This window comes from Sardina pilchardus, chromosome 20 (assembly GCF_963854185.1).
Source record: "Sardina pilchardus chromosome 20, fSarPil1.1, whole genome shotgun sequence".
Taxonomy (NCBI): Eukaryota; Metazoa; Chordata; class Actinopteri; order Clupeiformes; family Clupeidae; genus Sardina; species Sardina pilchardus.
The window spans coordinates 27182298-27195427 of record NC_085013.1 but is presented as its reverse complement, the minus strand read 5'-3'; the positions used below and the strand labels follow the sequence as shown (position 1 = coordinate 27195427).

Here is a 13130-nt window from a genome sequence, read left to right as displayed (position 1 = left end):
CACACACACACACACACACACACACACACACACACACAGTCAATACTAATGCTGCCTAAGCATTAGGTTAGACATTAAGTATTGGCACCAACCAACTGTCAGAGTAATGTCAGAATAATGGTGCATACACTGGATTAGAAAGAATATAGCACCAAATTAGACTAAATCTAAAAATAAACATGAAGGTCCAACAATGCTTTTGTAAGACCTTCATGGATATAAAAATCCCAGTCAATCTGAAAATATAATTCCATTATAACATACATTACTGCATAGGCCTCTATCAGACCACTGGCTTGCCCCTATGGTTTAAGCTTGGCACCTTTCAGGAATGGACACTAGGTCAGGTGACTTCAAAGGAAATGTTCCATTACAGGGCAGCATGAGTCCGATCTAAGTCCTTAATCCCATTACGGACTCCAATCAGAAGTTGGATGTCACAGATTAAATAAGAGAGAACATGAGGTCCTGCCCTGCTAACTCCATAACACACAACGACACACTCACACAAACAGGCAAACAGACAAGCAAACAAACACACACACACACACACACAAACACACACACTAAACCTATCTGCTAACCAACGTTGACCCCTATATCCCATGTCGGTGAAAAAAAAAAAAGTTTTTGCAGAGGGAAGAATCGGGTGAGGGCTTTGTAGTGAGATGACCACATCCTCTAACATTTCCATCCCCAGGGGGTAGAGGACCACAACATGTGACCGTTTTTGTGTGTGTGTGTGTGTGTGTGTGTGTGTGTGTGTGTGGTGTACCCACAAGCTTTAGCACCTTGCTCTACAAGAACACCCCACATAGAGTCTCACACACACACACACACACACACACACACACACACACACACACACACACACACACACACTTGTGAGTGTAGCTGATACTTTGGATTGTGTGTACAAGAATACCCCACATACAGTCAGTCACACACACACACTTGAGTGAGTGAGAGTAACTGATAACTTGGATTGTGTGCGCACATTTGTGAGTCAGTGTGTATATTCCTCCTCTTGTGTAGGCATACTGTACAGTATGCATGTATTAAAATACCGTATATCTTGTTCTACCGGTTGAGTCAAAACAGGAGCAGGAAAATGAGTGACAAGCCTGAATTGCTTGTATAGCATACGTATGTACAGTATAGGTATGCACAGAGAGTATGGACCATAGATATATAAAGCTTTACATATCTATGGTATGGACAGCATATTTGAATACCTGTCTCCGCTCTCGCCGGGAGAGCCCGTGTCCGTTCAGCACCCTCCACAACATGCGTCCGGCGATCGTCGTGTCGATCCACAACAGCCGGAAGCCGTGGTAGTAGTGCTTGACCTCGTCGAGCACCCGTTGCCCCAGCGACCGCCGCTGGATGGCCGCCTCCACCGTGGGCGAGTAGACCGGCCCGCCCTCCTCCAGCTTCTTGTTCTTGTCCTTCAGCGACTTGAGCGAGCGCTCGACTTTGGAGTCGTCGCGCCGGCGCGCGCTCGTGTGCACCCACCGCACGGGCAGGTGGCGCCCGTGTGTGTGCGCGAGCCGCGAGCGGACGCACGACGCCCCGTGCAGCGGCAGCGGCGGCGGAGGGTCGGGGGAGACGAGGACGGCACAGTAGAGGCGCTGCGAGCGCTGGGAGTAGCTGTCGCGCGTCGACATCCACGCGGAGAAAGGGTCGGGGCTGCAGGACGGGGCCAGAGACGCGGGGCCACCTCGGAGGACATCGGGACTACAGCGGGGGGAAAAGACATGGACAGGACAACTAATCAATCACAGACATTATAGCAAAAGAGCTCAAACAAACCAGAGCAATCAATGGGCTAATCTCCTCTGGATCACTAGCGTCATTGGAAATATGTGTGTTTATGATTATGTAGTTCACATACAGGAACAAGGACTCACATTATCATGTAATCCATCCACATTTAAACATCATTTGTGGTGTTTATGATCTGTCTTTAAGTAGTGCTCTGTGTGAGCATCTATGTATATGTTTGCATGCACTATACAGGTGTGTGTGTGTGTGTGTGTGTGTGTGTGTGTGTACCTGTGAGAGGATAGCCGAAGAGATGTGCAGTTAATACAGGCACCTTCTGTGAACTTCCCTGTGAGAGAAAGAGAGAGATTTAATCATTCAATTTAAACACAATATTGACATCTGATGAATACTTCATCTCTTCTTGGCAGCAATCCCTTATGCTCAGTTGCTCATAATAAAACTGAAGACGTGTTTGTGCACTCTCCCCCTCTGTCTCTCTGTCTGTCTGTGTGTCTCTCACACACACACACACACACACACACACACACACACACACAAGCACCTGTCTGCCTATGAGTGTCTATACGTAAATGACGATGTGTGATGGAACACTGGGATAGACAGACAGATCATATTCTGGTCAGATAGGGGTCAGTGTGTGTTTGTGTGTGTGTGTGTGTGTGTGTGTGTGTGTGTGGAGTTAACTGTCCCCATCTGGGAGCCCTAACGTGCCACCATCCACTCCAACATCAGAAATAACAAAAGTGCGTCACAGCACGCCTCCTGGAACACTCACTGACACACTGTCACGCTTACTCACGCACCACACACACACATATAGTACATTCACACACACACACACACACACACACACACACACACACACACACACACACACACACACACACACACACACACACACACACACACACACACACACACACACACACACACACACACACACACACACACACACACACACACACACACACACACACACACACACACACACACACACACACACACACACAGTATATAGGAGCCCTGGGAAAGGCATCCACCGTGTAAGTCATCGAGGATATCTAGATGGTTGTAAATATTTTGCCACCTGACTCGCCTTAACTTATATGACTTATGCATTACATCAGAACTATGCGCTGACAGATATGCCACACAGTCATGACAGCTAAATATACGTTAGTCTGCCTGGCACGCAGTCAAGAGGATATGGCACACCATTGAGTCTTGCAACAACATCACATGAGTCCCATAAATCCAACAATAAACTGTCTATCTATAGGATGTGTGTCTGTGTGTGTGTGTCCACGTCACAATAAACTGTGCATGTAACAAGTGACGTGTGTGTGTGTGTGTGTGTGTGTGTGTGTGTGTGTGTGTGTGTGTGTGTGTGTGTGTGTGTGTGTGTGTGTGTGTGTGTGTGTGTGTCATATACTGTATAGAAACACGACTGACTATCACTGGCAAAGCTGTTATTTACCTGTGCAGAGGGATTAAGGAGATGACTACAGCATACGTGAGCACTGCATGTGTGTGTGAGTGTGAGTGTGTGTGTGTGTGTTATGGATTATAGAGTTAGGATTAAGAATGGGTAGTCATGAAAGGTAGCCAGGTATACGTGACTGATGTGGGTGCAGAAATAAGTGTGAGCATGTGTGTGAATGAAGGGGAGAGAGGAAGAGAGAGAAAGATAGAAAGAAGGAGAGAGAAAGATAGAAAGAGAGAGAGTGAGGGGAAGAGAAACTAAACAGAAGGGTGTGGTAGAAAAATATGCCTGCACAATAACTGCATCTGATGCCACTTCCTTCCCCTAATATTTTAACAGCCTTGATAAATGGTTTTCATAATTTCATTATTGCCTTGTAGAGAATGGTTGACATAATGTAATCATTAACGGTAATCCTAGATAATTATTCTGTGAGTTGATCTGGTTCCTCTGAATAAAAGGCTGGAGACACAGAGCTGCAGACGGCCCCCATTACAATTAAATTCGTTGGGGAATCCAGACCAGTCCAGTCATTTTCCATCAGGTGACAAGTGATGTAAATACAACAAGGATACAAGGACTATTTCATATTTGTGTATGCTTACTTAAACATCACAGGCCATCTTGCTTCGTGTGGTAAACATCTACTGAAGCACTACCAGATCACAATGGATATGGAAGAGGAAAGACAATGCTGGGCCAACATTTATTAACATGCAATGACATGCATGTCAAAATGAGAGCATCTACCAGCCACTGACAAATAAATAGTACACTTCACCAGCCACTCAGCAGCAACTCCTTATTTTGTGTCTGAAATCAACTAGCCACTTTCATATTTTACCAGAATGTGGCTGGTGCTGATTTTACATCCCTGTCTGTTCAAGGTTTGCTGCCAGATTTATACCCATAGGTCCTCTGGGACATTTCCTGATATCCCTCGATGCACGCGGGGAAATGTGCACCACACCTCTGCTGGTGATATCATAGCAGGTGACCGGCTACAGCTTTTCATACTTCTTCTGTGGCAGCAGGCAAGATGCTGTTTCCTCCAATCACAGGCAGCCAAGTGCTGTGACGCAAACGAGAGTCTGTGCCAAAGATACCGCCCTCAGTTGGGTCGCATGAGGACAGTCTTCCTCTCTCTCACCCACACACACACACACACACACACACACACACACACACACACACACACACACAGAGACAGAGACAGACTGGCACAGGTTTCCATTCGCTATAGCGGAGGTTGCCATGGCGATATTAATTCAGCGCACACACAAGCTGGGATGGAAAGTGAAAACAGAATTACCCAGGCGCTAGCATGCACCAAGGTTTCTTAAAAAGCAGGTACAGCAGCTCAAGATCTGTATGATTGCTGCTTCTACTCAGCTTCAAACTGCACTAGGGAGATCTGACCACAATCTCCCACTTCTGTCAGACAAGTCTTGGCCAGCACTGCAATCTCACGGATGGCATCATGCATCTTGGAGGTTCCCCCTCCACCCCCAAGAAAATGAAACAGTTAGGCTAACGCTAATTAGCCTTGTAGCACACTCCAAACACTGTGGGCCCGGGAGGAGAATATGCTCAAATGTGAACCAGCAATAAATGGGAGCAAGCCTTCAAGACAGTCGGCTGATTTTCTTTTCTTTTTTTTTGGAATCAGTGGGTGCTGAGGCTGGATCTAGGGCAGTGGGAGTATCAACTCAAAGCTCTTGTCCCTCTCTAGGCCACATTGAGCACATGGACAACATTTTTTGGCAAAGTATACAAGGACACGTGTGTAGTCAAGCGTCAAAGCCTTCACTATGAGGCCTGCAAAGGACACACTTGTGTAAGTAACACAGTCTCTGAATGTGCAAATGCGTTCACTGCTATTCACAGGTGAGCTGAGCAGAGGTCACTGATTGGACTGACAAGGACCTAAAGACCTCGAAGCGCTCCTAAGGTCAGCGCAGAGGTGTGCTGATGAAATCTCTCAGAGTTCAAGGGTTAATCAGAGCTTTGTGCCAATACAGCAGAACCTGTGGTACACTTAGAACTTTAACCCTTTCAGCCTCTGTGAGCTGCACGACACTGTAACGAGTATGCGCTCTCCACAACTATCTTCACACTCGTGTGTGTGTGTGTGTGTGTGTGCATACATAGTACACTGAATTCAACATGTTCCGCATGAATACAACCCCAGAGGTTATTATGGGGGCAAGAAGTGGTGGGGGTGGATAAAATTAGCCCTGACCTTTTTTATTGTGGAAACCCCGCTCGGCTATCGTCTGGGAACACTGCGCACACACGCATACACACACACACACACACACACACGGCCAGTCTGCTGACCCATCTGCAAGGGTCAGCACTCGTGTCAATCCACAAGACCCTCTAATCCTATTCCATACGCACTAGTTCCTCCAGACTAGCTCCAGCAGACGAGACCCTTACTCAAGACCAGCAAATCTCCCCTGACCCCCCCTCACCCGTCTAAAGCTCCCTCCAGGATACACTACAGTAATACAATACGGCACATGCAGTCTCCACTGTGGATTCACCTGCCTAATCCGCTCGGCAACCTTCCTTCGTCCTTCCTTTTCTTTCCATCCTTCCCTTCCTCTTATATCCATCTCTCGCTCTCTCTCTCACGCCTTTTCTTCTCTCTCTCTCTCTCTCTCTCTCTCTCTCACGCTAATTCTCTCTCTCCGTGACCTTTGATCTAATGCCCCCTGCTCTACCTCACTCAGACAGGAAAGAGGAAGTCCTGAGGAAATGCCGTTAGTAGGCCCAAGAGAGATGTTGTTAACCTGTTACGCTGTCTGAGAGAGGGAAAGGGAGAAAGAGAGAGAGAGAGGGGGGGGGGGGGAGGGGGAGAGAGAGAGAGAGAGAGAGATAGATAGAGAGAGAGAGACTGTGTGTGCATGTGCACATCCTAAGTGGGTTGCTGTAGAGTCCTTCAGGGTACTACGGTTTGTGTTGATGCTAATAAGAACAATAAGAATTCAACCAATAAAACAAGATTACCATAGTACAACTGATGAGTATTCCAATAACATGGTTTAGTGAAAAACCTCAGTAAGTAAGTAACTCAGAGCAAGTGGTAAACCTTCAACAACAAGAGCCATATGGCATTGTTTTGTTAGGTAAATTAAGCCATACAGCTCCACTTACTCAGGTTTGTCACTAAACCATGTACTTGCAATATCCCCCCTAGATTAATTCAAATGTACAGTTTTGGTGAACCATTATCAAGCACTGACTGAAATAAAACATAAACTGTCCATAAACATAAAAAGGCAACATGGTCTCTTTCTGAATTCTGAATTGTTGCATTAACTTATGTTCAATGTATAATATGTGTGGAGCAGACAGAAGCGATTTGAGACAATGGACAGTAATAAAGGTTGCTAAGTAACAAAGTAAGACAGACATGGGATCAGCCAATAGACTAGTTGCACGAAAGGCCTCTCGGTGAGCTTGTTTGTTTTCTGTGGAGCCAGGTGTGTTTGAACCTGCCGCTATTCTGAACGTAATTAGTGTCTACACGTCCTTCTCCATCGCAACATGCGATTCAGCAGGTGAAACACCCAACCGGGTCCGTGTAGACACTAATTACATTCAGCATAACGGCAGGTTCAAACACACCTGGCGCCACACGAAATAAACAAGCTCGCCGGGAGCCTTTCGTGCAACTAGTCAATTGGTCAGTAGTTTGGCAGAGGTCCTCCAAGGTGTCCAGTGAGGGCAAGTGTACCCATGCTGTGTGCCAACTGCTCGGGCACAGCTGAAATCCTACCCAGGGGTGGCACTGGGCCAGCTAGGACTATGCTGGTTCCGTCACATTACTGTTTGAGATGTTTCACTTCCCACTCGGCAAGTCTAGACCGTTTCATCAAAAGAGCCATTTTTAACCTTTTCACCCTTTCCTTTAATCAAAAGAGCCATATTTAACCTTTTCACCCTTTCTTTTCACCAAAAGAGCTGTTTTTAACCTTTTCACACTGTCAAAAAAAGAGCTATTAAAGACTTTAGCCAGAATATGCATGTAGAGGCCTATTGTAGGTCTACATGTACTAGGTCTAGCTGTCTCACAGCCTGTTAAGTCTGGCCACTCCATAGGTCGAAGAGTACACTGCTAGAAGACCAATTCAACACACTAATCTTAGGCTTGAGCCATGAGCTGAACTAGCCTAAGCTGTGCTGCTGCAAGTGTGGGTTTGAGTTCTCCAGCATGGAATTATCCCCGAGTCTGATGATGCCAATTCTAAGAACAGGCCAACAACGTACAGTACAGCCCAGATGCAGGAGCCAGTCAATGAGAGCACTGTATCAGTTTCAGTGACACACTCCATACAAGACAACACAAGCCTGCACTGTGAGTGAGGCCTTCGGGGTGTGGTCTCGCACGAACACACAGAACGAACACAAACTCTCGTTCACAGACAAACTATGAGGTTCCCGTACTTCCTGCCTGCTTCTGGAGCTCTGTTGCTATGGTAACACCCAAAACACCCAGTGGAAAAACACAGCTCTTGAGTGGTTGGTGAAATCACAGACTGGTGGGGGAGGGGGGGGGGGGAGTAAAAGAAAAGTAAAAGATTTTCTGCTGTCTTACACTTCCCAATGCTATTCCATCATGCCTCCTTACAGAGTCAATACAACAGATAAACATCCTGGCTTGAAACATGCTACATCTGTCTACACCAGAAACAAGTACACAAAGGCCTCAAATGTCCCAAAGAAGGGGTAGTGCTGGACCTAGACACAATAACAATAAAGTATACATCAGTCTCTTTCAGCATGATTGGGTGGCTGTGGCTTTCCTTGAGGTAAACTATGGTAAACTAGGGCAAAGCGGGCAGACTGCAGGAGCTTTTGCCCCTAAGGAAATCGTGCCAGACAGATCAGTGGTGACAGGATGAACTCAGGGACTGAGGCTTTCTGTGCCAGCTCCTGCTTGTGCATTTGTGTGTCTAGGTCTTATGTGACCCTCGGGTCTCCATTCCACATGATGTCCACTCTGCTGGCATGTAGACAAGATAGCCCAGGTTCACAAACAAGAAATCAGCTCACGTCTATGTCTGTGTGACTTTGTCTTTTCCCCTCGCTCCACGCCATACGCAACACTTACAGTAGGTTTTATGACTTTATGACTGTGTGTGCTGTGCTGTGCTGTGGTGTGTGTGTGTGTGTGTACACACGTGTGTCTTTCGCTCTTATCACAGTGAGCAGCTTTCTCATTCTGAGTGTGATAACACGTCGCACAAACCGGGGCGCACGGAGGCCTTTGAGCTCCAGTGGAGCAGAACCATAAAAATACTGGCGATGATCCGCCACTCCTGACCCTCCTGTCCCGCCACACACACAGGCCCGTGTGAGAGCAGACTGAGGGGAAGGAAAGTTGAACGTAGTTTCACAACCTGCTGTACATGACAGAAACACACTGAAGGGAGGATTTACAGGGTCAAAGTCAAGGGTATTTCAACGTGGCTTTCACAACGAATACCCTACACAGGAAGCTGACTTCCTGGTCATCCTCCTTCATTCATGCCATTGTCAAATAAGGTTAACACAAGCAGACATGAGCACAACAATCTAGGCCTAGTGAATGTGGCAGCTGACTTGGAAAACAAGGACGACAATAACAAACAAAACAACACTATGTTGGAACTCAAGCAGTAAAACTCGAAGGTGGGGAAAACAAGCCTATACTTCACACCCCTATGCTACAACAGATGTGTCTCAGGGCAGCAGTCATAAAGTTTAGCACACTCATCTCAGTCCACACACATACACACACTCATACACACACACACACACACACACACACACACACACACACAAACAGGCTCTTCAGGAAGGTTGGAAGCGCTCACAGAACCTGTAAAAAGGCCCACACTGAAATCATATCCTAGATAATTTAATGAAAACCTCAGTGAATCTTCGTTATGCTCTGGTGAAGCAGACAGGCGTCTTGACGTCTTTATTTTAGGCTCTCAAGGTAGGGCAGCTTGCTAAGACTGGCACTGACCCAACTTCCCAGCTCACTCTTATTGGTCACCTCTCAGCAGGCAACCTTATTGGCTCCATTTCAGATGAGAAGCTTACTCTGATTGGCTGTGCTTCACCCATATGGGGGCGATTGGCGACTGTGGGCCAATGCCTAAGCCAACTATGAGTTTTAGACGGAACACTGCAATCTGTGCCACTATGACAACAGCAACATGTTCCAGTTTGCCTACCAGCAACGTATGCAGTTACAATAAAATGAACTACAGTTGTATCAAACACAGATCTACAGTCAATCCCTATGGTTAAATAGCAGACTGTGGACTTGGAAACATTAAGTTTATGAGCCATGCCACTGCAGAGGCTGTAATTTAGGCATTTCTGACAGACTGTAGCTCTTTGCGTGCACGTGGACTGCCTTTATATAGAATGCTCCGCAAGCCATTTGAGAATGTACTGTATCCAAGTTCACCCAGCAACCCTGAGTGTGTGCGGAGACAGGTTAATGTTTACCTGTGCAGGTGTGGAACCAGTGCATTAATGTGACTGATTAACGCTGAGATGCTACTTGCCAGTCTGCTGTCCGCCCCTCAGTGGCACACAGAGCTCTTAATGATCACAGTCACAAATACTGTGACTAACCAGAGATCAGAAAGATTCAGATATCCTAATCTTTGCTCCTTTATCAGCTGTACGTGTATCTTTTAGTATATCTAACCATACAAATGCAGCCTTTCATCATTCACAGTATCTGATTGCTTTGTATTTGTCTAAAAATGGAAAAATACTCCTTTCCCCTCAAATTCTTCAAGAGGGACAGCAGTGAGGTTTACCTGGTATACCATACTAAAGAGGGTTGCTAGGTAACTTGGAAGCTGACGGTGTTTGTGAGGTGACACTGCAGTTCTGTCTGAGTCAGAGGCTGGGATGTGGAGAGCAAAACGGTTTTTTTTTTTTCTTTTCTTTTTTTTGGCTGACCTAGAACTGGGCAAACCCCCCTACCTTCATTCATTCAACACATCGCACAATAGTTATGTTCTACAATATTATGCATTTACTAACAAATGTTCTCTAGAAATGAACTACATTTGGCCACATACGACTTGATATAAATCACAATTGCAAGATGCAGCCTGTGTCTGCCTTTGCCTGCGAAGCACTGAGCAACCCCGCCATTGCAGACTGCAGCGGCCTCGTTTCAGACAGTGGGGAACTGAGGTGTCCTCAAATAACCTCGCATCGGGTGACGGTGCTCAGCATTCTCCCTCATAAACGATGCATGCATGTCGCCTCAAAAAGGACACAAACACGGATGTTCTCCACAAACCTACTCTTTTGTTATCGTAAAAAGTTAAATACGACTATATTGGTGTTATTTCTAAGCAATTATATTCGGTGTCTAAGATCGACAAAAAATTATAAGCAGTTCTTATGCCAGCGCAACCGCAATTTGTTTCGACACATGGGAAAATAGAAAGGACGTTGGATAATGCGGTCCAGAATGCATTCCATAAACTGCTTTAATAATGTTAACTACACATTTCCAGGTTTATACAATCAAAGTATATGGATCAGTTAAATAGTTAGATAAGGTCAGTTATTAATCTAGCATGCATTAAAATCAAAACACAAAATAACCAAACTAGGGCATTCTAGAACTTGTAACATTATCGGTGAAAACCACTGATCAGAACCCTTTAGATCAGATGTGAAGACATACAGCTTAAGGAATAGAATAGAATGGAATAGTGGTACTGGTACAAGAACTAGGCAGCTAAATGCCCAGTAGGATCTGTGCTTTAAAAGATGTCTTCTGAAGTCACGTCGAGTCGTCGAAGCACCACTACTTCCATTCTTGATATTTCGACACACTAAGCATCTATCTACCGCAAACCTGAGACGCAGTCTGAAATGAATCGATATCTACTAACTAATGTTACATGATTGTGAGGTTAAAGCCTTTCCACAGTTGTAACGTTAGTCTTCTGTATTACACAGTCAAATGACCACACTAACTGCGATGCTTTCAGCCATATTACAGCACCAGTGCTTCTGGAATGTACTTACAGTAGCTAGGTAAAGGGCCTAACTTGTCAAATGTGACATAAAGGACTAAACACGTGTTTACACGTTGTGAGGTATTGCCTGTACCTTGGCACAATGCAAAGCCGCACGTCAGCGATTTATACCTAGTTTTACCGAATAGAAAAGGAAACTTAAAGGGATTTCTAAATGTGTACATTGATTAACGTTAAATAATCCACCAGTCTACCAGGAGAGCCAGGCTAGATCTCCAAGCCATGCCCTTGATCTGATGTAGCTAACTACCCCGGTAACCATAATCAGTAGTGCTACCGTGGTTAACGTTGGCTGAGGGGCTAACGTTAGCTAGGTCATGAACTTTCTGATTCAGACTGTTTTACTGTCGTGGCAGCCGGTTAAATCCCTGTCAAAACCTGGTACATAACAAGTCCAATTCCGTAAACAATAGATGTGTGGTCGACATAACTTAGGACATTACACATTAAGCTCAGTAAATATATATGATGCTAAAGTGTCACACATTCTTTTTTGTCAGTTAACGTCAACCTCTTGTGTTAACGTTAGTTGATGACCAGTCCTCTAGCACTGTCAGTATGTGCCATTAACTAGCAGACCAATGCACCAATGTCCCGTTATCATAATTTACATCATATCACGCTATTATACAAGAGATCACAAATTATTATGACGAAAAGTATGATGTTAACAACTTTCAAAAAACAACTTACCTTTTCTGAATTCGTTTTTTAAGGACCTCGACGTTTTCATTAATGGAGCCCGAGATCTCGTAAACAAAATTAAAGCCATTATGATTCCGTTGCTCTGTATGAAAACTGTCCAGATGGGTGGTTAGCGAACTAGCTCTATCCGTAAAAAAAGGGAGATTGTGGTCTGACGCAGCTAACTAGCGATAACTAATGTTAGTGCTAACGTTAGCTCCAACAGTTATAAACTCAAGTTCTTGCCCCATATCCTTGCTCCCCCTCCACAGTGACTTAAGCAATGAAGTAACTTAATGAAAAGAACAGTAGTCATTTGCTTCCGTTTTCCTGAATCTCCCACGACCAACAGAGGGAGTATTTATGAAGTTTGTAGTTCTCCGTTGTTCAATGTGATGCCATGGAGCCATCTCAGGACAACTCGGCGGTGACAGGACAGTACTGACGGAGAAATTACCAGGTGCTCCGCCCAATTATGAGCGACAGGCATTCAAGCCAATGAAATCAAACTTTTGGGAACAGCGTTTTAGTGTAATGGCTATCGATTGGCTAAAAATATTTCTGCTTACCAATGTGAGATGAATGCGCGTTGCTAATGTCATCACATCTGGTGATTCTGTTATGATTGCCAGACTATGCCAGTGAGATACCAGTGAATTCAAAACAGTGATACAAAACTCTTGAGTTAAATCACATTGAAATGCTACCGTTTCTCCTCTGAATTTGTTCTCAGCGAACGACAAAAAACTATAGACTTAAGGATGTTATGGTAAATATGGCAGATTTGACATTGAAAGGCGCGTATAACAGGGTTGCCATGTTGTACGAAAATAAATGAAAAGCAACATATATTTCCAGAAGTCCATAACCACAGGAAAATAATGTAGCACTGATGATGACGAGGAGGAGGAGGAGGAGGAGGAGGAGGAGGAGGAGGATAATTACATTTGCCATTTTGCAGAGTGTATTATAATTATTATTACTATTATTGTTATTATTGGTGTGGATGTTGTTTGTGTTGGTGATGTTGTTATCAAATGTGTTTAGTGTCAATCTACTGTACCTGTTTTGGTTAGGCTATATAACATCAGGGAAAT

At 45.0% G+C, this 13130-nt stretch overlaps 1 protein-coding gene across 4 annotated transcripts in view; it reads right to left on the bottom strand.

Annotated features, from left to right (window-relative positions):
• Positions 1-12450, bottom strand: part of letm1 (leucine zipper-EF-hand containing transmembrane protein 1) — a 30755-nt gene extending 18305 nt beyond the window's left edge. For all 4 annotated transcript variants that reach the window (XM_062523744.1, XM_062523745.1, XM_062523747.1 and 1 more), the window contains exons 1-3: positions 12043-12450; positions 2056-2113; positions 1236-1737 (exon numbers count right to left, since the gene is read on the bottom strand). In XM_062523744.1, coding sequence (XP_062379728.1) covers positions 1236-1737; positions 2056-2113; positions 12043-12121 — 639 coding nt within the window. In that variant the 5' untranslated portion in view covers positions 12122-12450. The remainder of the gene's footprint in view (positions 1-1235; positions 1738-2055; positions 2114-12042) is intronic.
• Positions 12451-13130: the final 680 nt, after the last annotated feature.